This window comes from Onychomys torridus, chromosome 16 (assembly GCF_903995425.1).
Source record: "Onychomys torridus chromosome 16, mOncTor1.1, whole genome shotgun sequence".
Classification (NCBI taxonomy): domain Eukaryota; kingdom Metazoa; phylum Chordata; class Mammalia; order Rodentia; family Cricetidae; genus Onychomys; species Onychomys torridus.
In genome coordinates, this window is record NC_050458.1 from 5505743 (window position 1) to 5530485 (window position 24743).

General features: G+C 42.8%; 1 protein-coding gene across 2 annotated transcripts in view; it reads right to left on the minus strand.

Annotated features, from left to right (window-relative positions):
- The window catches only part of Ubr5 (ubiquitin protein ligase E3 component n-recognin 5), a 116423-nt gene that overhangs the window by 64840 nt on the left and 26840 nt on the right, over positions 1-24743 (minus strand). Inside the window, exons 2-9 of one of the 2 annotated variants that reach the window (XM_036208260.1) lie at positions 17785-17829; positions 17301-17382; positions 16798-16874; positions 15903-16022; positions 11633-11822; positions 11319-11478; positions 10611-10760; positions 7111-7304 (exon numbers count right to left, since the gene is read on the minus strand). In XM_036208260.1, the coding sequence (XP_036064153.1) occupies positions 7111-7304; positions 10611-10760; positions 11319-11478; positions 11633-11822; positions 15903-16022; positions 16798-16874; positions 17301-17382; positions 17785-17829 (1018 nt within the window). Of the gene's footprint in view, positions 1-7110; positions 7323-10610; positions 10761-11318; positions 11479-11632; positions 11823-15902; positions 16023-16797; positions 16875-17300; positions 17383-17784; positions 17830-24743 lie in introns of both variants that reach the window. The other variant, XM_036208259.1, reaches the window with a different exon arrangement.

A 24743-nucleotide genomic window follows, 5' to 3' on the forward strand; every position in this document is an offset into this window, starting at 1 on the left:
CCTCATTCACCTTCTACTACCCAAACAAAGGCAGTTCCTAGATACAGGCTTCCTGCATATTTCTACCTCTGTGTTACATAACAAAAGCCCCTTTCTTTTCTAATCTCTTACCACCTCCCATCTCCAGAGAAAGATCTCCTTCCTACACACAGACATACACACTGAACACAGCCCCTTCTTATACCCCTTTCCCACAACAACCATTCAAAGTAGCTTGTCCTTCAGTCCACTTTGTGATAAACTCAATTCTCACTTAAACTGTTTCATCTTACCATAGTACTTTCAAGTGCCAAATGGATACCCTACCTATTTTATCCATCTACACCTACAAACTCTACAACCAGCTGTGTATGGGTGGCACACACCTTTAAGTCCTAAGGCTCAGTAGGAGGACAGAGGGCTCAAGGATAGCCTGGGCTACACAGCTACATTGTGCCCTGCTATGCGCGTCCTTCCTCCCAACTCCCTCACCACATTATGTGTTTCCTCCAGATCGTGTCACTGTCCCTTATGTTCAGTGACTCTGTCAGCTAGCACACTATGCTCTGTAATACAACAGCAGGCTGAACTGCAGAATTCTCTGAAAGGAAGCAGAGTTGAGATATAATAAACATATTTCAGTATAGGCTTAAGCATTAAGACTCAGAAGAAAGTAAGCCATACCCAACAGCATGAGTATGGGCTTCTCAAAGAGTCATGGAAACTAAGACATCCACAACTGTGGTATGGTCTCCTCAAGTATCATCTCCCACAAGGCCCACCCTCATCTTCAGTCCACACCTCCACTAATGAGTCCCATCACCCACTGAGGGCTGGGGTCTGAGAGCCTTCTCTACTCTTCTTTTCTCACATCAACTAGCAACCAATCAGAGTGACATACTTGTCAATTCCTCAGTCTCCCTTCCTCGGTCCCCACTGGTCCTACTTTGGTTAAGGTCTTCACAGTTTACTCAACAATCCCATCACACAAATGATTAGATGTTCCTTTTCCTCTTCCTATATTTCTTTCAATACCAACAGTGTTCACTTCCTTAAACACAGACAAAAACCTCACCAACCTCATAATTCTCTAAAGACTCTGTAAGACCTTAGTCACTGAATATCAATACCTCAATTCCCTGGCAAGTGGACCTCAGCCATCTTCCATCTACTCCAGTCAGCCTACCACTTCTACCTCCTAAAATACAGCGGCAATTCTGTGTGTTCACTTCTACAAACATACCATGAGCTCTCAGGACTCGGGGTCCACGTACGATTACGGTCAATGCCAACTTTATCTCAACAACGTTTGGATGTCACATCTTCTGGGAAGCCTTTCTCCAGTCTCTAAAATGGGATTAGGCATTTCCCATTCAATCCTCACAGAACTTCCTCCACACCTTCAGTCCATCACACTTTACAGCAAGTACTCCCCAATGAACTAACTCCCTGTGGAAGCTCTATATTACTGCAGGCCAGCATGACACATGGGAGAGCAAAAGCACATCAACTAACTGCTCAGCGAACACAAAACTCAATGCCAATATCTTACATAGATGTTCTGCTGAGGGCAGTACAACCCCCAATGAACCATCCTAACTACAAAAGCACCACGTCAAGATCCTCTTGGAACTCATTTATTCATTTAAAAACCAATTTAAAAAAATGACTTCTATTCATGACAGCCTGCTGTTCACCAGGACTGATCGGAACCTGAAAATCTGCTAGGGATGATGTTGATGACTAAGTCTAATCACCAGCCTAGGGAAGGAACAGAAAAAGCACTTATTGGAGTGTCACTGAAAGGTAAGCACAGCATCTTACTGACACCAAAAGGAATAGCGGCATCAGAGTCTGTCATGCCATTTGGTCACGGTGGCTACTCCACCTCACCCTCTTCCTGCGCTGCTTCTCTGGTCCTGTCTCCTGTACTCATTGCATTTTGGCATACTTCGGACACTTTGGTTTTGTCTTGTTGGCCTGCTATTCACTCTGAAGCACAAGCCGGCCCTGGACACATGGCAATCCTTCTGAGTGCTGGGTCATATGCATGTGCCTTCATGCCTGAATGGAGCTGACTTTTAATGGAGATATATATGTATACACACACACACACACTAGGTATCAATAAAACAAGCTTCCACTTCTAGCATTTGTTTTCAGACTCCTCCATGTGAAAATCATGGTTAACATGAAGCAACACAACCAACAGCATGTTCCAACAGCAAGTAACTTCTATTGATCTCTCACCACCATGCAGAGGAACAGATGAAGCACACAACTTCGTGTTCAAAGAGTCGGCAGGAATGCATGCACCTAAACTATCAGAAAACATATCCAGGACATTAAGGGAAATAAGTGCTAATTAAATGTTGATCATCCCCTTCTGTATAAGCCTAGACAACAACCACCAAACTCAACCTGAGAGCTCAGCAAATGAGGACTAGAAGCATCCTTTAAATCTAAACAGTGTGTAGTGTGCTGAAATGTGATTTTATTTGTATGTTAATAAAGTTGCCTGGAGGTCAGAGGTCATAGCAGCCACAAAACAGAATTCAGTCAGTGGTAGCATACGCCCTTAATCCAATCACATGGCAGGCAGAGTCTCTGTGTGGTCAAGGACACAGCCAAGCATGGTGACATAAGCCTTTAATCCCAGTACCAACCATAGAGACCTGAAGGTCTGTATAGACAGGCAGTGATGAGGAAGTCATGTGACTGGGCTTAAAGCCAATGAGAAGGCAGTACAGGAAGGCAATAAAAATGCAGGTTAGACAGGAAGAAGCTCTCTCCGGGGAAAGCTCCGGCATGGTGGTAAGCTAAGGCTAGTCATAGCTATTGGCTATTTCTCTGATCTCTTCAACTATTACCCCTGTATTTGGCTCTGTGTTTCTTATTTAATAAGACTGTTTAGAAATTCAACTACATTTGGTGACCACGTGGCAAGAATTCATTAAAAAACTGCTGGTGGCCTTACAGGTCAGCCAGTTTGCAGCCCCAGACCCCGCCAGAGCTACAAGCGGTCCGGCTATACTCAGCCAGAGCTGCACTCGACCGTAGTAGCTATAAGTGGCCTGGCTAGCTCAGTTGGTAGAGCGTGAGACTCTTAATCCCAGGGTCATGAGTTTGAGCCCCACATTGAGCGCCATTTGTAGCTGAAATTTTCCTAGTCCTGCTGGGCTCCCACAGCCTTGTGGCTGCTTGGATCCAAGTAAAAATACAGAGGCTTGTATTAATTATAACTAGTTGACCATTAGCTCAGGCTAACTATTGACTAACCCTTACACTTAAATTAGTCACGTGGCTTGGTACCTTTTCTTGGTTCTGCCTTCACATCTTGCTTCCTCTGTGTCTGGCTGGTGACTCCTGACTCAGCCTTCCTGTTCCTAGAATTCTCCTCTGCTTGTCCTGCCTAACTTCCTATCTAGCTACTGGCCAATCAGCATTTTATTTACTAACCAATCAGAGCAACACATTCACAGCAATCCACAACAGTGTATTGTCAGAATCAAAGCAGAGTTTTGTATTTAGCAAATTTACTAAGAGATGTGGAGTTCATTACACAACTTTGAGGTTTTAAAAGGATGTCCAGCTATTATAGTAAACAGCCACCATGGCTGAGCAGACCTCTATTTCTCGGCCCTTGAACTGTAAGCAAGCCAGCTGACATCACTCACTTAACTGCTCCTCCAGTGGAAGATAGATTTCTAGATATTTATGGCACATATGTGTATATGCTACTTTCTATCCTTTCACTGCACCTTTCCATTTAATGTCGTCTGTGATAACCAATTTCATTCTGGCCTTTCTTTTTTGAAGACTCCACATTTAAGCAAAATCATAACAGCATATCTGTTGTTTCAGTTAGCATGCTTTCCTCTAATTCTATCCCTTTTGTGATAATAGATTTTGCTGACCACCCTCAACGTACGTATGTGCGTGAGAGAGAGAGAGAGAGAGAGAGAGAGAGAGAGAGAGAGAGAGAGAGACTTATTCATTCATCCATTAACAAACATGTGTTTCCATATTTTGGCAGTACACACCCCTCTGTCAGGTGACTTCATCCCATTCGGGTACACATTCCTCAGAGTATGTAATCCTTTGACCTCTATGCACAAGGGCACACTGTGGCACCCACCCACAGCAATAAACACAATAAGTAAATAAATGTGTAAAAAAAAAAAAAATTAAAGAATGTGAATTAGGTAATTCCCCAAAACGGGAATGAGATATATTAAAGAGACTATTTCCTATTTAGGAACCCTAAGCAGGCTCTGGCTTCATTGTTGACTGTACCACTAACAAGTCATGTGAGCACTGCCAGAGACAGGACGACTTCTCATCAATCTGAAGTGCTCAAAGTTTATAGCAAATAATAGGATATGGCTGAAGAGATGACTCGGTGGTTAAGAGCTCTGCCTACTCCTCTGGAGGACCCAGGTTCAATTCTAGCACTCATGTGGCATCTAACAACCTTCCAACACCCTCTTCTAATTTCTACTGACACAAAGTACAAATATACATGCAGGCTAATACTTGATAGACAGAAAATGAAGTTTTTATTTTAAAAAAAAAAAGAATACTTCAAATACAAGTTATAAAATTCTGATGACTACAGTATACAAAATTAAGACTACCTTCTCATATACTGATAAACTAAGAATGTAGAAACACATTATCCTATCAAAATAATGCACCAGGTGGTGGCACACGCCTTTAATCCCAGCACTTGGGAGGCAGAAGCAGGAAGATCCCTGTGTGTTCAAGGCCAGCCTGGTCTACGGAGTGAGATCCAGGACTACACAGAGAAACTGTCTCAAATAAATGATGGATGGATAGATGATTGAGAGTGAGAGAGAGAAGTATAATAGAGTAAATTTTTAAAAAATACAAAAGCTACCAAATTTAACTTCTAAAAAATCTCACCTAGACTCACATTTCAAGATTAATGTCTAAGTGGCTATAGTCTGTCTCTTACAATAGACTTGGAGCTGCATGGAAAAAGTCTCAAAAAACAATCAATACAGCCCCATTATCTAACAAAGCAAAGGCCTCTAGAGCAGTTAGTCATCAACCACGTAACAAGGAAGGGCTAGACTGAAGGATACATGCTTTCCATCTGCTCTGGTTCTCAAGTGCTAACTCAGGTACAACATTCCCAACTGTCTTGAGCCAGGGCCTCTTCAGACCCTCAGCTCTCAGCAGAGGGCAGCTGTGGCAGCTACCAACCGCACCTATCCTGTTTGCCTATGCTGCCTGCTGCCTGCCTTCCGCCCCTCAAGTCTTCCCTTAGGGAAAAGGACAGTGCTCTGACATCCAGACAAGAGAAATGGACTGCACCACGGCTGGGGGTGGGGAGCAGGAGGGGGCAAGAGGGAGTGGGGGGGGGGAGGAAAACAGGAGAAAGGGAAGAAAGGGAAAGCCAGAGAGCAGCAGGAGAGGGGGGGAACTACCGGAAGTTACTGTGGACATCACTCTGCATAAATAAGATGCTGATTGGCCAGTAGCCAGGCAGGAAGTACAGGCGGGACAAGAGAGAAGAGAATTCTGGGAACAGGAAGGCTGAGTCAGGAAGACGCTGCCAGCTGCTGCCATGAGTACCAACATGTAAGATACTGGTAAGCCAAGAGCCGTGTGGCAACTTATAGATATAGGAACAGTTAGCAAGAAGTCTGCCACGGCCATACAGTTTATAAGTAATACAAGTCTCTGTGTATTTACTTGGTTGGGTCTGAGAGGCTGCGTGACTGGCGGGTGAAAGAGATTTGTCCTGACTGTGGGCCAGGCAGGAAAACTCCAGCTACAGAAAGGTCTACACGACCACACGGGGAGAAGGAACCAGGGATTGTCTATGTTGATATCTAAGAGAATATAATCAGCGAAAGTATTCTAGCTGCCAGTAAAAAGTCTAAAGATAGTGATTAAAGTGCATGGCCCCTCTTGCATTCAAGTTTCCCATGTGAGCTAAGTAGCAAAAAAATATATTAACTGCATTAAGATTGATGATAACTACAGAAAACATAAATTTGGAAGGTTACTATTCCCCCAAATTTGAGTTCAAAGAAATAAAAAATAATCTCAGGTTAATGTTTCTTCATCTGCTGGTGATAAACATCCAAGTTGCCTACAGGGTCTCACCTTCCCAAACACCAGGATCAGAGATGTGCACCAAAACTTCAGTTTATTTATGCTTAACAATTAGGCCCACTGAACTATCTGTGGAACTGGGGAGGGAGAACGGCATGGTTTTTTTTTTTGTTGTTGTTGTTTTTTATTTACTATGTATACAGTGCACATATCCCCGGAGGCCAGAAGAGGGCAACAGATCTCATTACAGATTGTTGTGAGCCACCATGTGGTTGCTGGGAATTGAACTCAGGACCTTTAGAAGAGCAAGCAGTGCTCTTAACCTCTAAGCCATCTCTCCAGCCCCCTGCATGTTTTTTTAATAAGTGAAGAACATGGATTTCTATAAAAGCCTTTGAAAATGAATTAACCACTTAAGACAATGGAATACACACCATCAACAGATTTCACTTGTGATGGAGATGAATTTTTCAAGATCCAAATCAACTTCACAAATCCTAGGCACATTCTGGAATTCACTTACTGTTCTATTTTCCTAGGCCCTTTCTCATTTGGCCTATGCTGTCTACTACCATGGCATCAAAGGGTCTGTCAAAACCAACTGTCATAAAATGGAACAGCTATGTAACTGCAGAAACACAGAGCCCTCATCTTGTTCTGACCGAGTCTATCTGGCATTTCAAACTTAGAAAAGTAAATCTCTACCGAAGAAGAGAACAACTGTTAAAATAAGTATCACCAGAAGACATGTCCTGGAGGACAAGTGCCATGTGCTGTTACTGAGACTACCACCCCAATTCCTCAGATTCACTCCAGCACGCCACGGCAAGCAGAAGCACCACTGGACACGTGGTACATGGCTTGGGCATGCTCTCTCTGGCAGATGCTCTGGTGGTCTGCTTGTGAACAAAAGGCAGATGAGCACTTTCAAAGTGTTGCCTCTTTCAACAGTCCTACAGAAACCAGAACAAGTAAAACAGAAGCCCTTCAATGGAGGGGGCAGTTGTTAGGAATCTATTAAAAGTATAAGACTTTTCCAAATACCTTATCAGGCCACCACTGTAAATCTTCCCCCAGGGACACTGGACTTTGGACGGGTGTGTTCTTCTTGTCCGGGTTTGGCTCCCCCTCTTTACCGGTAGAGCCTCTTTCATTATCAAATGAGGCTCCATCAAGCCACCGTCGTTCCCGCAAGCGCAGAACAGACTCCCGCTCCCGCAAAAGCTCCGAGTCTCTCTCTAAGGGAAGAAGGAGAACTGGTATGCAATCGGGCCACACCAGTGGGATAAAAGTAAGCCACTCTCTGGTACACACCCTCAGGACGCAGCAGCTAACAGCACTTTATCTATCAAATGCACACATCAAGATCTAGTTAGGCTGACACGCAACATGCAAAACATCAGCCCTTCATGTGACTGGATGAAAATTATAAACTAGTATTTTTTTGAAACTATGCAGAGGTAGCTCGATGTTTTTAGAGCAGAATTATTCTAAGTTTGATTTGGTGGCTTTTTTAAAAATAGAATTAAAGATTCTGGAATTATATCATTATTCATATGAAATTCATATTATAGCATTAGAAATACTTAGTATAAGAGTCCTTGATTTATAAACTAGAAATCTCCCCCACCCCCTGTGCCCCAAGCTGAGGACCAAACCCAGGGCCACTGCGCTAAATCCTCAACCCCTACAAACTAGAATTTAAAAATTTAAAAATTTTCAAAAATACATGTAAGCAAATTGGGCTGACGAGTTTTTGTCAATGTGACATAGGCCGAGTCATCTAGAAAGAAAACGCATCGACTGGAAAAATGACCCTACCAGACTAGTCCATGGGATTTTCCTGAATAGTGGTTGATGTGGAAGGGCCCTGCCCATTGCAGGGCTATAAGAAGGTAGGTGTGGTTCTGGGTACTGGTTGAGCAAGCCTTGAGAAACAAGACAGTAAGCAGCATCCCTCAGGGCCTCTGCCTTAGATCTTGCGTCCAGGCTCCTGCCCTGCCTGAGTTCTGGGCCTGACTTCCCTCAGAAACTATGATGTAGAAGCAGCACACTGAAATAAGCCACCTCCTCCTAAACTGATTTTGGTCATGTTGTTTTATCTCAGCAACAGAAACCCTAACTAAGGCACAAACCAAGAGTATTAGTTACAAATCTTCGAAGTTTGTTTTTTTAACAAAGAAATAAAAACTTAAATAGGCTGAGCTATAAATATATTAGGATAAAGTAAAAACTCAAGTCCTTGTTACAGATAAACTTACAGGATAGATTTTATGGATAAATTGTCTAAAATGTTTTGAAAAACAACTGGGTTTTTGTGTGTGTGTTTTGTTTTGTTTTTTTATTTTTTTATTTCTTTTTTTGGGGGTGAGCTCTTTCTGAATAAGTCTTTTTGTACTGTCCTTAAAACTGCCCTCAAATTATCTAAAGCCATAGCCACATTTTCGGTTGTTTGTAGGCTACTTTTTAAAATAGTCAAAAGAGCCAGGTGTGGTGCTGCACACCTTTATTTCCAGCACTTGGAAGAGGCAGAGGAAGATGGACCTCTGATTTCAATGAAAGCCAGGGCTATACAAAGAAATCCTGCCATAACTAACTAACTAACTAACTAACTAACTAAATAAATAAATAAATAAATAAATAAAGTGGTTTAAAAAAAGAAACTTTTTCAGTAAAAACTTTATTTTACTAATAAAGATTTTATTTAATAAAATAATTAAAAATAAAATAATATTTTAATAATCAGGACTGGGTGGCAGTGGTGCACGCCTTTAATCCCAGCACTAGGGAAGCAGAGGTAGGTGGATCTCTGTGAGTTCAAGGCCAGCCTGGTCTGAGCAGACAGGCACCAAAACTACACAGAGAAACCCTGTCTCGAAAAAAAAAACCTAAATAAATAAATAAAGCAAAGATCAGAGACAATATATAGCTGAGTCACATAAAACTGCAGCATTTGAGGCTCACTTGGCATATAGCTCGAGGCACTTGCCCAGCACATGGCAGGTTTTGGTTTCAGTTCCCCAGCACCACTAAGGCACCAAAACAAGGCCCAAGTCAAAAGTGATTCAAACTAAAAATATCTACACAGAATCAACTTAAGAAACAGATATTTAGGAGTTGCTAATGTCAGAAAATAAATATTTGAAAATTCAACACTTAAAAAAAAAAAGAAGAGGGGGTCAAGATCATGATGGGGAAACCCAGAGACAGCTGACCGGTGCTAGTTGGAGCTCACTGACTCTGGACTGACAGCTCAGGAACCAGCATGGGACCAAACTAGGCCCGTTGTGTGGCTTGATCTGTTTGTGGGGTCCCTGGCAGCAGGGCCAGGACTTATCCCAGGTGCATGAACTGACTTTTTGGAGCCCATCCCCTGTGGTGGGATACCTTGCTCAGCCTTGACACAATGGGGAGGGCTAGGCTCTCCTTCAACTTGGTATGCCAGACTTTGTTGACTACCATGGGAGGCCTTACCCACTCTGAGGAGTGGATGGGGGTAGAGTGGGAGGGAGGTGAGGAGGCGAGAGAAGGGGAGGGAGGGGGAACTGGGGTTGGTATGTAAAATGAAAAAAATTTAATAAATATATATTTAAATACAAAAAAGAGAAACCAGGAAAAAAAAAGCCTAAAAAAGAAAACTCAACACTTTTTTTTTTTTGTTTTTTTTTTTTGTTTGTTTGTTTCTCGAGACAGGGTTTCTCTGTGTAGCTTTGCGCCTTTCCTGGAACTTGCTTGGTAGACCAGGCTGGTCTGGAACTCACAGAGATCCGCCTGCCTCCCGAGTGCTGGGATTAAAGGTATGCGCCACCACCGCCCAGCAAAAAACTTGCTATTTTTAAAGCAGTAGAGTTTAAGCAACTGCATATATTCATGTTAAGTGGTCACCCACAGATGTGTTAGCTTAAAAACTCAGCTTCTAAGTACCAAGTATCTGCAGCAAGGCCATCCTTAATAGAACATGGCATCTTTTCTAGTTTGCTAATTATTGGTAATTATACCTTATTTTATCTATTATTTCAATCAAGCAGGTTTGAACTCTGGAAAGTTAACTGAGTCATAATGTGAGCTAAAATGGTTCAAAATCTGTACTATCTGCATTTTAACAATTTTAAATTTATACCAACAGCGTATTAATAGCCAGTCAGTCCTGCTGAGTTCTTCACACTTCACTCTTACATCTACTCAGCATTTAACATGGACATGACTGTGTTGTTGTAATCAAATAAATTAAGGAGGTGTTTTTCCCCCTAAACGCTGCATGTCACTGTAAACTGGAATTCTGTTTTTAGTTAGATCAAAATCTATCTTACTAGGTAAAAATATACTTAGGCAAGTCACAGCCAATGGCATGTGTTATATAATATAAGATCCTCTCTGAAATACTGTTGTGGCACTACAAAATACAAAAATCTAGTTTCAAAGCCAAGGCTCCCTAGCCCACTGCCATGTCATGACTTCACCCTACTGTAATATTTTGAGCTCAGATACAGGTGAGTTTCCCACAAAGCCAGCCCACAGTCCAGAAGAAATAAATGCAAAATTACCTCGAGATGAGCCTAGCCTAGAAAGTGATGAACGACGAAAAGAAGGGTAACCAAAATAGCTAATGTCCTCGGAGAACATGGCATCAGCATCGATAATGACACTTGGGTGGGCAGAGTGAATGTCAGCATCAAGAAGAGACATAAGATCCTCTACAAACGAAAACGAAACAAATAGAAATGAAGCAGCTATAGATAATGTATCCGGAGACCACTAAAAGACTTCTAAAAATTAAAATACATTCAAATCTGGACTGTTTTCACCAAAGTAAAAAATCACAGGGTCTAGGAATAAAATTAACATTATAAACATAGATCTTAAGGTCTATCACATGCATAATTGCTACAGGCTCTATTTACTAAATTAAAAACCACTTTTAAAATACTTACCGAGATCACAGAACAAAATACAGACAAAATATAATGCAGTTCAGTAAGTACCAATATTCAGGGATGATATTATCAAAACAACATGCCACATGTCAACCAGGAATAAATTCATGCACTATACTCATGTCTTAATTAGGATCAAGCACAAATCCACTGAGCAAAAGTACTGTCCTTTAAAAGGGACTTTATAATCAAAGCGTACAGCAAGAAATATCCAGCACCTCCCAAAAGACAGACACGGTTAGCAGTTATACTTTAAATTCCAGTCCTCAGCCAGAGGGGCAGCCCGAGCAGAGAAAAGCATGAGAGCGAGGTACCAACCTCCAGGCAGGTAAGATTCACTGGCTGTATCATCCCCATCATCTCCATCTTCATCGTCTCGGCTGAGTAAATTATTTACAGCAAGGTTTACATCGAGGTTTGTCCGCTGAAGTTCTCGAATAATGACACTTCTGGATTTGCCTTGTAAAACAACCTGGGCCTAAAATAAACAAAAGATAGGCTATGCTTACTAAAGTCAGCCTTCTAAATCGATTTAAAAAAAAAAAAAAAAAAGGTCATATTTTTCAACTCTTTGGGCTCAAGACCTCACCTCCCCCTCCTGCCTTTGCAGGATAGGTCCTGACAGATCGCACCTGTGAAATCAGCTCCTCGGGGATGACGGATGCTGGGATCACTGGCTGGGGCTGACTGCCCAGAAGCCCAGACCCCCGGTCCCGTCCTGTCCGAATGACTCGTGTCTGTCGACGGGAATCACGAGCCCCGGCAGATGATCTACCAGAGGAACCTCCTCCACTTCCACCCACTCCAGAACTCCAGCGGCTCCTAAAGTGGGTAATTGTACAATTCAAGTTTTTAAACAATCTACTCTAAGAGACCATGTTGAGTCTCATTCTTGTACATTAGTTATCCAGCTAAAATTCTGAAACAAACTTTAAAATAACTGGCTGAATTTGTAATACACAAATAAGAAGAATTCACTTTTAAACAACAAACAGCATCCTTCCCATCTGTGTTGAATATCTGCACAGGAAGCAGGCATGGTAGTGTTTCCCTGAAATCCCAACACTCAGGAGATAGGGAAGGCCAGCTCCTACCCAAAACAAAAGGGAAGGTGCATGTGGGGGAGACAGTTAAGTCCATACATAGGAGGACCCCCAGACTTTCTTGGCCGGCCAGCCTAGCCAAGTCCCAGCTCAGTGTCCTGCTGCAGGACTATAGGAGAGTGACTCAGGAAGAGGCATTAGCATTCACACACAGATGTGCACACACACACACACACCCACACCCACACACACCCATACATATATGCAAAAAGTGGGAGAGCCACACCAATTAGTCTAAAAAATATATTAAGCAGAGTGACGCTTTAAGCCTACTCTCTGAACCTAATTACTAATCTCATCTAAAAATGTCCCAGTTTGGTTTATAATCCATGTGGCTAACGAACACAAAAGAAATGAACTGCTATTTCTACCAAGTAATGCATACCATTTTCCCCTAAGCAAGAATGCTAGAAACTGGGGTTGGGGACTTAGCTCAGTGGTAGAGCGCTTGCCTAGCAAGCACAAGGCCCTGGGGTTTGGTCCTCAGCTCTGAGAAAGAAAAAAAAAAAAAAAAAAATGCTAGAAACCTGATGGGATTTACTATCTAAGCTCACATATACACCCATGCTAATCTTCAAGCATCACAAACTAAAACTTGTCAAGAGTATGTATGTACAGACGGGTGTCATAAAACTGAATACTGAGACAGACAACAGTGGAGAACAGCTGCCTTTCAGAAGAACTCATGTTTAAATGAGTACCAATCATCCCCATTCTGTGACAGTACCAGCTGACAGCTTGTTACCTGTGCTCAGGAAGCCTGCACTGAGTTCAGTTACCCATCGCTGTAACTGTTGCTAGAGGGGATCTTGGGTTTCCCTGCTGTTTAACCAGTCAGAATTCAAACTGAATACGTGCCCATACCCTAACTGCTCCTAAACATTCTTCTAATCACTGGTTGAGTTTTACTAATGGGTAACAAGACAGTACCGAATGAGTAATTCCTTTTATTCATAATAAAGTTACAATTTTCTAAAATATTAAACCAAAACATGGAAAACCATGACTCTCCTCTGTAGAATTACTTAACAAATTAGTGCTACAATTCTACCTCAAAGTACACAAAAGGACCGAAATCACACATAGTATTAATTAGCCCATAGCTTACAAATTTATGAACCAAGTGTAGTAGACATAATTGGTAAACTGGTTGTAAAGTCCACATTGTTTGTTTTAAGGACGAGTCTGAGAATTCCCACATAAGGGAAACAGGAAGAAAGGAAAGAAAGTACCCTGGACTCCTGGTGGCATGCTGGAAATGAAACACACTAGGTAAAGATGAGCACTGAAGTAGTGACTTGGCACTCAGAGAGCCTGCTGTGCAAGCCTGAGGACCCAGTTCAGATCCCAGACCACCTAACAAGTTGGCTACGGTCCTGTATACAGCTGTAACCCCAGGGATACGTGGGAAGAGACAGGACAATCACTTGACTCGCTGCCAACCTAGACAAAAAGTATAGGCTCCATGTTCTGGAAAGAGACCCTGCCTCAGAGGAGTAAGGTAGAGGGTGACAGGGGTGGACACCTGACGGCCTCTTGTCTGGGCATACGCACGGCTCGAGCACCAGCAGGCTCACACACCACATGTGATCCTCACAGCCTCAAATGTCCAGTTTGTCAGTTCTGCTACCTACCACCTTTCCTACCTGGCCAGCTTCAACCTCCAATTTCCAAATACCTGCTTGTCTTTTACAATCCAAAACCTGTAATAAATTATTAGTTCTGACAAAATCCTCAAGGATTGTGGCACTCAAGCCAATGAGAGAAAGCTAGCCCACCCATATGTGAAATGTCAAGACAAAAGATTCTGACAGCTGCCGCTCTTGAGCCTTACTACTAAACACAAACTCTCTTCTCTCCTCCCAGATAAACGGGCTCTTATTTTCAACCTGGTGCAAAATGAACTAACAAAAACAATAGGAGATTTTTGAAACATCTCCTGGTATACACATTAAGTAATTATTAATGGGAGAAAACAGCAGCTGGCTATCTGTAGTCCACAGAAGCGCTGAACACAAAAACACCAAATAGAAAAGCTTTCAAAGGGGCGCTAAAGCCTTAAGTCAAGTGGTGCAAATCGACAACCAGCTCTCACTCCCCCGCTGCCAGGAAAAGCAGCAGTGTGGGTAGCCCAAGGTCTCCCAACACAACGGTGAGATGGAGACTGTTCACCTTCAAAGGGGAAGAGTGTTTTGTAGTGGGGACATCATCTTCACTAATAACCAGTGGGAAGCAGAACTCAGCCATGCCACTGGACTTGGCCTGCAGAATCCCAACTCAACAAAGAAATGTTTATCTTAGAGCAAAGTATTATTTGACATGTGCTACAGATAACAGTTAATTCCCTAAAGAAATGTATTCTTCCAGGTTTATCAAAAGAAATCATTTTCAGAATTCTTCAGCATGCACTGTGTGCACAGAGATGTGGATGTGTAAGTCAGAAATAAAGCATTTGCTTGGAATAAACAAGGCATGGGTTTGATCCTCATATCTGCAAAGAACAAGGATGCTTTATCAAAGATCCGGGATGTATTTTCTGTCCCTGAGCTAAAAAGGACACACAAAACAATCTCAAGAATGTACCTGGGGCTGAGGATTTAGCTCAGTGATAGAGGACTTGCGTAGCAAGTGAAGGCCCTGAATTCGGTCCTTAGCTCAAAAAAAAAAATGAAAAAATAAAATAAAAAATGTGTCCCACCACACCCAAGAATGTACCTAACCATGAAAAATGACCTTCCTCCAATCTTCAGATAATTTAGTACAGCAAAAAAATATATTAAGCATTTTGAAATCTCAATTTTTAAATCTCTTACTTTACCTACGTCACACTGTGTATAACATTTTTCTCAATGATTTTGAAGCAATTCCAACTACATAATCATTTTTAATCAACCTTTGAATATCATATAATAATTTGAGTGAACTGGCATCATCTAATCTTTAACCGGGTATTTGCAGAAATTTTGGCCATTCAAAATCAAAGTATAATCCTAGCACTTAGGAGGCAGGCAGGTGTGTCTCTGAATTCAAGGCCAGCGATACAGAGTGAGTTCCACGACAGGCAGGCCTACACAGAAAAACCTAAAAAGAGAGGGAGGGAGGGAGGGAGGGAGAGAGGGAGGGAGAGACGCTTCTTTTAAAACCAGGCGATGGTGGTACACATCTTTCATCTACCAACACTCAGAAGGCAGAGACAGGCAGATCTCTGTGAGCACGCGCGCGCGCACACACACACACACACCACCCAGAAAAAACACTCTCTCAAAAAACAAAAAAACAAAAAAACAAAAGACCAAAGTATAGCTAGTACATCGTTAGTCCCAGCTCTTAGGAGGCAAAGGCAGCTGGATCTCTGTGGGTTCAAGGCCAGCCTGGTTTACAACGGGAGTTCCAGGACAGCCAGGACTATGTAGAGATAGACCCTGTCTCAAATTCCAAAAACGAACCGAAGTATTAAATGATTAAAAACCCTAGCCTAGAATTTGCAAATGGCTTCTTTAATTTCACAGTATATAAACTTCACATAAAATGGTGTAAGAGTTTAAAAAAAAAACACCAAATTTGGATACCAAAAAGAAGTAATGTTAAGATTCCCCTCCCCCCCAAAATAATTCACAATATAGACAGCCAAATACAAAACTGTTTTAAATTTCCAAATGACACAATAAATACCATTAAGTGACACCGAGACATCTGGCATGTCTAACTGTTGGGTTAGCTAACACTGACGTGACAGTCACGGTCCACGGCACTCACAGGTCGGCACCAAACAGCAATGCCTACAGTGGACACGACTTACCCCAGAGTGTTGCCTGCCAGCCTGCCCAAAGTCTCCGAGCCGGAGAGAAACCACGGGGAGTCACTTGTCCTGCCAGGTCTGGAGGTCCTCCCTGCCCCTGAGCTGCCACTCAGTTTTGACCTAGGGAAATCAAGAGAGAAACCGCCGTAAAGCAGCGCAGGCTGCCGGGGGAAGACGACACCTCCAGGCCTCCCCGCCGGAACCTCCTTCCTGTGGAGAGTATCTACCTGCCTGACTCTGGCTACTCCCTACCAAAATGTGTACCAGCTGCAGCTGCCCGACACATTCCTTCCTAGTAGAAACTGTTCTCGATCTTCAAATAGAAATGAAGAGTAAATAGTAAATTTTCTTTACGTTTTAATATTAAGCATGTTTTTCTTAGAAACAATCAAGTAGAAGTCGTATCTTAAGAAGCATCCTTTAATACACTATAATTTTTAAAGGACAAATTTGAAGGAAAAAAAAACTTGACTACTTCCAAATTGAGTTCCTCTGTTTGTAGCCATCAGGGACAAACATGACATGGGAAGTCAGTTCAGTCAGCAGGCACATCAGCACACACCTGTACTACCTGCTACTTGGGAAGCCAGAGCAACAGAGTATCTTGAGCACAAGAGTTCAAGACCAGCCTCAAAGTGCAGGAAGACCTCCTACCTCATCAGATCATTTTTTCTGCTGTGCCTTTTTTTTTTTTTTTTTAAATCACTTGAGGATAACCAAGATGAAAACACTGGTTTTCTGAAATACCTTCTAAGTGCTAAGTGTATACCATATTAAATACTAAATACAAGAGAAGGATGTAGCTCTGTGGTAAAGCACCTGTCTACTATATACTAGGCTCTAGGTTTGACCCTCAACACCATAAACACAAACACACAAGCCAAAAACGTCTTACCCATCATTATTATCAGGTTTACCCAATTCCAGTCTGTCTGGTTGTACTGAAAAACCAATCCTACAAATCCTGCCATCCTAAAAGCAAAGAAAACATGTAAAACTCTGAAAGAGAGGACATTCAAGTTTTAATTTATTCAGTAATCAGATTCCACCTATGACTGTCAACCCAGAAGACAAGTGCCCTCCAGAAGCAGCACATACATGCCTGGGTTGAGGAACATGGCAGAGTACAAAGAACAGGAACGCCTGACAGAACTCACAGTGAGCACTATATAGTCACTGCATACAAGTCCCCCCACTCTCGTATGAACGAGTTTCTGGTCTTAGAGTCAATCATCTGCGCCAGATTCTCTGGGCAGTGAACGTCACAGAAAGAGAACTGGGCATAAAGTAACCCCTCCAAGAAGCTACTGTTTTCCTTGACTAAAAGGGAAGAACTGACGCAGAGGGGGACCTTCACTGTTTCCTTTTCATTTCTCTACCTTATGGTGAATGATTTACCTCAAGAAGAAAGGCAGCGTGATTCGGTCCCACCACACACTGTTTAATAGTAGCCTGCTCCAGTACATTCAAAGGCGGGTGGCTAGAGAAAAAGAAAAAAGTATGTAAGCAAAGTTATGCTTTTAATTGAAAACAAAAAGAATTCCTAAACTGAATTTAGTAACTATGATATCCATTATAATCACTGAAGTTGGAAACTCAAATTTAAATGAACCCAACTCTGACAGTAAGAGTAAAAGCTGCGGTGGCCTTTAACTTTAATCCTGGGACCTCTGTGCTGTGAGTTCGAGGCAGCCTGCTCAACAGACAGCCAGGGCTACATCACAAAGAGTCTTAATCTAATCAAATCCTATCAACCACATTAGACTAAGGTATAAAAATGAATCCTTTTCCTAACCAAAGGCTCCAGGGCCACGGTAGGGGCAGCTGCTTGCACAGCTAACCATGAGAAATGGTTGGACTCCCAACAGCTTCAACTTCTTACCTGTTCAAATTGCACTTGTTCAGCTTCTCTGAAACTTCCCGTAACCTTGAAACACAAAAGCCAAGTGTTAACAAGCCTGGTCCTGCCCTGCATAAACAAGACGGCTGAGGGACCTGCACCAGTCCTGGGCTGACCCCAACAGGCATCACAATTCCTTTCCCTTCTAGCCCAGCAGCGACTCCAGTATTAACCACATTAACCCCATTTCCAGACAGGGAAAAGGAGGCTTCTAGGGTTTTTATAGCAAACACCAGCAGCAGCAAAGCTTGTTCCCGAGCAAATGCCTAATGGAAAATCATGTTTAAAACTGTAGTTTAAACCAGGTGTGGTGGAGCACACCGTTAGGTGGAGGTGAGCAGATCTCTGAGTTTGAGGACAGCTTGGTCTATGTAAGTTTGGGGACAGCCAGAGCTACACAGTGACACCTTGCTGTGGTGGGGAAATAACTGTTGTCTAGGCCAAAGTTTGACAGTACATGAATATTATGCAGTGAAAATAATAACTGGGAAGCATGAACTTCTGTAGAATTAGCATAACGAAGTCATCCCAAACCCTGATAACCTTAAGGCACAGTCTCAGTTCCTATCACTATGACATGAAGCTGCATGGAGCCTCAGTGTCTATAAAGGGCACCTCCATTTCTAAAGAAGTATTACTGTGCATGCTTAGAAAAAAACCTTTGGGCTAAGTAAGTGGCTCAGTCAGTAAAGAGATTGCCGCAAAGCATCAGGACCTGAGTCTGGATGCCCAGACCCGACATAAAAGCCAGGCTTGGTAGTGCACACCTTTAATCCCAGTACTGGAGGTGGGAGTGGGGGTGTTGGAGAGACAGATGAAGCTCAGGGACTCACTAGCAACCAAATGTATGAGAAACCAGGAGCCCATCTTCTATAAAGTCCAAGTCTCAAAAACCATGGTAAGATCAGGCAGTGATGCACTCCTTTAATCCCAGCGCTTCGGAGGCAGAGGCAGGAGGATCTATGAATTTGAGGCCTAACTGGTCTACAGGTGAGTTCCAGGACAGCCAGGACTACATAGAAACTGTCTCCAAACACACATACACACAGCAGCTGACAGCAGCCAAGGTCAACCTCTGGTATAACATGGATGCACAAGCACAAAAAGAAAACTCTCACGGGGCAATGTAACAGAAACATAGTCTGGAATTAATACAAAATGTTATCAGCCTATAGAAGTAATTTTATAATCTACAATAAAACCAGAGATGTACGAGAATTCATCTCTTCGACTGAGAACTTTAGAAAACATGATGGAAAGCAAGTGGGTGTAAGTCAATGGACGATCTGTGGAACTAACCAACAAAGCAGGAATGAGGTCAAACTTCAACCACTTGTACAAACTGCTTAGAATTTGAAAGCTTCCAAAGCTTCCAGGAGAGGCTGGAGAGGAGGAGATGGCTCAGGGGTTAAGAGCAATGGCTTCTCTTTCAGAGGCCCTTCGTGGTGGCTCACAGCCACAGGTAACTAGTTCTAGAGACTCCCATGCCTTCTTCTGACCTCAATGCCCCATGTATGTGATCTACAGACATACATAAATGCAGGCAAAATATTCAAACATATAAAATAAACACTTTTCAGTTTTTTAAACTAAAATAAAAGCTTACGGAAGTCACTGCACCCATGGTTAAATGTTCTAGTTACTGCAGCGGGAGACGAAGTGAGAGTCTTTTCATGTATTCTGCAACTGTAGAGTGGCTCAACACCGGGACACGTCCTTGTCAAGCATGCGCAATAACACCAAGATGGCCTGGTGGTTAAAACTTTCACCAAAAAAAAAAAAAAAAAAAAAAAAAAACTTACTGGTGACTTGGTGACTTCATTCTCACTCCAGAACTATGGGGGCAATTTGCACCACCACAGCCTTAAAAAAAGACATCTCATTTGACCAGCCTGGTGGTGCATGTACTTTCTTTCATTAACAACATGTTCCCTTGGTGCTGGAGGTCCAGTTTTCCCCCTAAATTCCAGTTTGCTCAATTAGAGGACACATTTCTGTTTCAAAACCAGATGAAATCCAAGAGTACTGTAGAGTGGACCAAGAAGCTATGAGGGGGGCTAACTAGAGAATGAAGGCAGACTAGGCTGGGGACTGGGCTCCAGAGTGACGGCAGCCTTCAGAAGACCTGGAGCAGAGGCCCACATTCACTAAGGACACAAAACTTGTCCCCAGACTTCTAACTCTTTCCATTACCATGTCTTTTTTTATTAGCACAAAATATACAAATTAGAACTTCTTTCAAAATTGAACACTAAAGAAACCTGAAAATGAACAACTTGGAGGTGTTGGTGAGATTGCCCTACTGAACAACCTGCTCAGCTGAGATCCATTCGGGAGAGGATTCAGAATCCTACAGTCTGCAGTCTGAGGAAACAAGATCAGCTGAGGAGTTGACGAATGAGCAAAATGCGACCTGAGAACACAAAAGGCACCGCCCAGCCACCGAACCAGATCACCAGAATCATAAGCACGCCCTACACCGACTGGGAACAGGTAAGCCCCCAGGTCCCAGCCATCAGAGTCCCCAGGGACCAGATAGCTACCTTTCCCTGCTCCCCCATCCAAAAACAAACAAACAAAAAAACCCAACCCCTATGAACCCAACAACCACTGGAGCCATAAGCCCACCCTGCACCAATTGGGAACAACTGCTCCCGGAGAAACAAAGCCCAACAACACGGATTGGACCAAGAACTCCCAGTGGACCAAGACTAACAATTACAAGAGAGGCACCTTCAGAGGCAGACACCGCCTGCACCGAACACTCTGTGATGAGTAGTGCAAAAGCACAGGCAACAACATGAAGACCTTATGACACCATCAGAACCTAGTGATTCTACACCTGCAAGACATGAACATACCAAGGCAGAAGAAACAGAAGAAATCAATCCTTTAAAAAAAAAAAAAAAAAAAAAAGCCTTTAAGATGATAGAGGCTCTTAAAGAGGAAATGAAACATTCCCTTAAGGAAATGGAAGAATGGGCGGCGGTGGTGGCGCACGCCTTTAATCCCAGCACTGGGGGGGGGGGGGGGGGGGGCGGCAGAGCCAGGCGCATCTCTGTGAGTTCCAGACCAGCCTGGACTACCAAGTGAGTTCCAGGAAAGGCACAAAGCCAGACAGAGAAACCCTGTCTCAAAAAACCAAAAAAAACCAAAACAAAAAAAAGGAATAAACAAACAAAAAAGTGGAAGAAATCAAAGAAAGCCAAGAAAAAGTAATTAAACAGATGAAAGAAGCAGTTCAAGATTTGAAACTTGAAACTGAGACAATGAAGAAAACACAGACTGAGGGCATGCTGGAGATAGAAATCCTGACTAAACAAACAGGAACTACAGAAGCCAGCATAACCAACCGAATGCGAGAGACAGAACAGAGACTCTCTGATGTTGAAGACACAATAGAGAAAAGAGATTCGTCAGTCAAAGAAAACACTAAAGCCAACAAAGTCATGACCCAAAACGTCCAAGAAATTTGGGACACCATGAAAAGACCAAACCTACGAATAATAGGGACAGAAGAAGGAGAAGCATACCAACTCAAAGGCACAGAAAGCATATTCAACAAAACCATAGGAGAAAACTTTCCTAACCTAAAGAAAGAAATGCCTATGAAGATACAAGAAGCCTACAGAACACCCGATAGACTGGGTCCAAGAACCCTGAAAGGGAGCTGCCCCGATGGCTTCAAACACTAGTTCAGGTAGATGCTCATGGAGCTCAACTAAGCTCTGGGGACGTCGAAATACTCAAAATCATGTCATAACTCATAAACTCAAGACTGCCAAAGAGGTAAAGAAAATGGTGCCTGGTATCAGCTAAATTTTTTAATCTTAAAACTCACATTTAAGGAAAGCCAGTTATGGTGCACAGCATTAACCCCAGCATTCTGGAGACAGAGACAAGTAGATCCGTTGTAAATTCACTGGACTAACGAGCGTTCCAGGACAGCCAGAGGCTGTGAGACCTTATCTCAATACAAAAAAAAAAAAAAAATACAAAGAGGAGAAAGACACTAGCTACAAAAGCCTGGGGCCATGAGTTCAATCCCTGAAACCAACATAAAACTGAAGAATACCAACTCCAGAGTTGTCCCCTGACTTCCTATCCACACATGTAATGTGTACAAAAAAGCACAGCGCTCCACAGCCCAGTGCGGTTGTGCATGCTTGTAATTCCAGCACTCAGGAGGCAGAAACAGGAGGGTCAAAATCAGTTTGAGGGTAGGGTAACCTGTATAGTAAGTTCCAGGGCAGCCAGAGGTGCAAATACAAGATTATCTCTATCTTTTTTCTTTTTTTATTGTAATCTCAATCTCTCTCTCTCTCTCTCTCTCTCAAGATTTTATTTATTTATTATGTATACAGTGTTCTGCCTGCATGCATGCTTGAACACCAGAAGAGGGCACCAGATCTCATTACAGATGGTTGTGAGCCACCATGTGGTTGCTGGGAATTGAACTCAGAACCTCTGGAAGTACAGCCAGTGCTCTTAACCTCTGAGCCATCTCTCCAGCCCACAAAATTATCTCACAACAAAGGAAATACTTAATGTGTCTTTAACCCACAGTTAAAGCTGGGTGAAGCAGGACTATGATCACCACTCAAGGAAGCCATCCAGGGTACATAACCAGACCCTGACTCAAAGCAAACAAGGAGGAGGAGCATAATTAATATCCTCACCTGACATGTCTACCAATTTGTGGAAATAACATCCCCTGCATACTGAGAAGAAGTCTGAGGGCTTCTCCCAGCTCACCTATGCAGGTTCTGAGGAAGGACTATTAGTCACCTCTGGGGCTTTTCAGGCTCAAAATTCTTACAAATGCATATGTATTCTACCTTTGAAGCTGTGGACAGCTGAGAAAAGCCTAGAAGGGTTATGCCAAGGGTGGGTGAGAGAGGTGTGCTGCAGGCTTGCCTGTCTGTCCTCTACAAGAAACCCACATCTCCAGTCTCAAAGGCTTTTCTCAACAGCTTCTCTTCCCTGACCCCATAACGGACCTTCCTGACTCCCAAATTTTGCATATGATCACTTTACAGTCTTGTTAGTCATTTACTGAGGACTCCAAAAAGATCTGTTGATGGTAGCCTCATCTATTTCAAGTTTAAATTAAAAACCCCAAAATACTTTTAAACTTAATTCAGATTGACAAAAATTTCATTCCTATCAAAAATAACTACTTACTCTCCCAAGAACACTTGCTTGGGGGACTGTTTTGGCTTTGTTACTAGGTTTAAATCAGTTGTATTCTCAGATACCTGCCTGTACAGTGCAGCATATTAGTGACTACAGAATGTGACTGCCGGGTATGGCTCTGAGGTAAAGCATCCTCGCCGCTGAGATGGTGGGAGCACTAAGAACGGACTTTAAGAAAGCTGGACCACAGTAGAGGGGGTGTTAGAAAGGGAGTGTTTGTTTATGAGAAGAAGCTTCCTTCTTTCAACTCCAAGCATGGTCTCCCAAGCAGCTACAGCTAGACAGACGTGTGCAGCCTGAGTCTAGGTACTTACGTACTTTCCAACAGACTCCTGGGAAGCTGGGGTTCAAGCAGGAGGCCTGACCCTGCTGGCAGAAGCATTTTAATATCCTTTTCAGCTAACTAAGTGATAGTTTCTGAACAGTTCAGGGTAATGTTCAGTCTGGAAGTGATCCATGAATCCACCACGCCTGATTCATCGATAACCACAGTGCTGGTCACATGGAAAATACTTCTGCAGAGTGTCAGTCATTGCTGCTCTTGTTACTACAATGAGAGCTGAGGATAGCAAGCTTCTCAGTTTTTTAAAAAGCTCAAATTCTAGACTGAAAACTCAAATATCATCCAGTTGTTTTTCTTAAAACAGTCATTTCATTTAAAGGAAAAACAAAAAAGGAAAAAAAAAATCCATTAGAATCCAAGCCTGCATAACCAATTTGTCAGCTATCCCTCCAAATAAAACAGTTATAAAGTCACTGGTACAAACTCTAACTGCAGTCAGTCACCAAAGACTCCTCCCTCTGTCCCCTACGGTTTACTCATCTGTCGTTCTAAATGGTGAGGACATCGCTCTCCATGGAGATGTCAAGAGTCCACAGCTAATCAATGTGTGCTGTCTGATAAGGCACTCTAAAATGCTTGTCTCCCTCCAAATGCAAGAAAGAGAATGAACACTGACATAGCTTGGGTTGGGTTTCGATTTTCCACTAAAGAACTGTTATTTTACCCAAGCTGTGTTTGAATCATACCTCCAATATGACGTCAATTAAAAGACAAGTCTCAGCATTAGAGTGAACTCCCCAGGCTCTATAGACTACACTGCTGTGACTATAGTTTAACACACACAGTTAAGTGTGTTAAAGTGTGTCAGAACAAAGTGCCACACAAACATGAATTGCTTGTTCAGACCCCCAGGACCCACATAAAAGCCAAATGTGGAGGCCTCTACTCCACACAGTCACACACCATACATGTGCAAACATACCCAACACTATACACACACATGTGCATGTACATTTATTAAATCAGTCAAATAAAATAATGGAAAACATATAAAATATACAAATGCAAAAATAACTGCCCATCCTTCTCATGAACAATCACAGAAATCAACCAAAACCTCCTGGCTGCGTACTTTCAAAATCCTTTTCAAAGGCCAAGCATGGTGACACACCCCTTTAACCCCAGTACCAGGGAGACAGAGGCAAGCAGATCTTAGAGTCGAGGCCAGCTAGGTCTATATTACCAAACTCCAAGCCATCTGGTATCACAAGAAAGGGGGTGGGGGTGTCTAGCCACTGAGCTCACACTATAGCAATGAGCAGAGATGCCCTCTGCTGCCTCCAGTTGGAGACAGCTGACACAGAAGGACCACCCCTGCCCCTCAGTTGGGGCCATTTCCTCCTTGATGAGTAAAGGGATCACAGTCTTCTGACCCCTCTCTGCTCAGACTCAGACCTGTCCA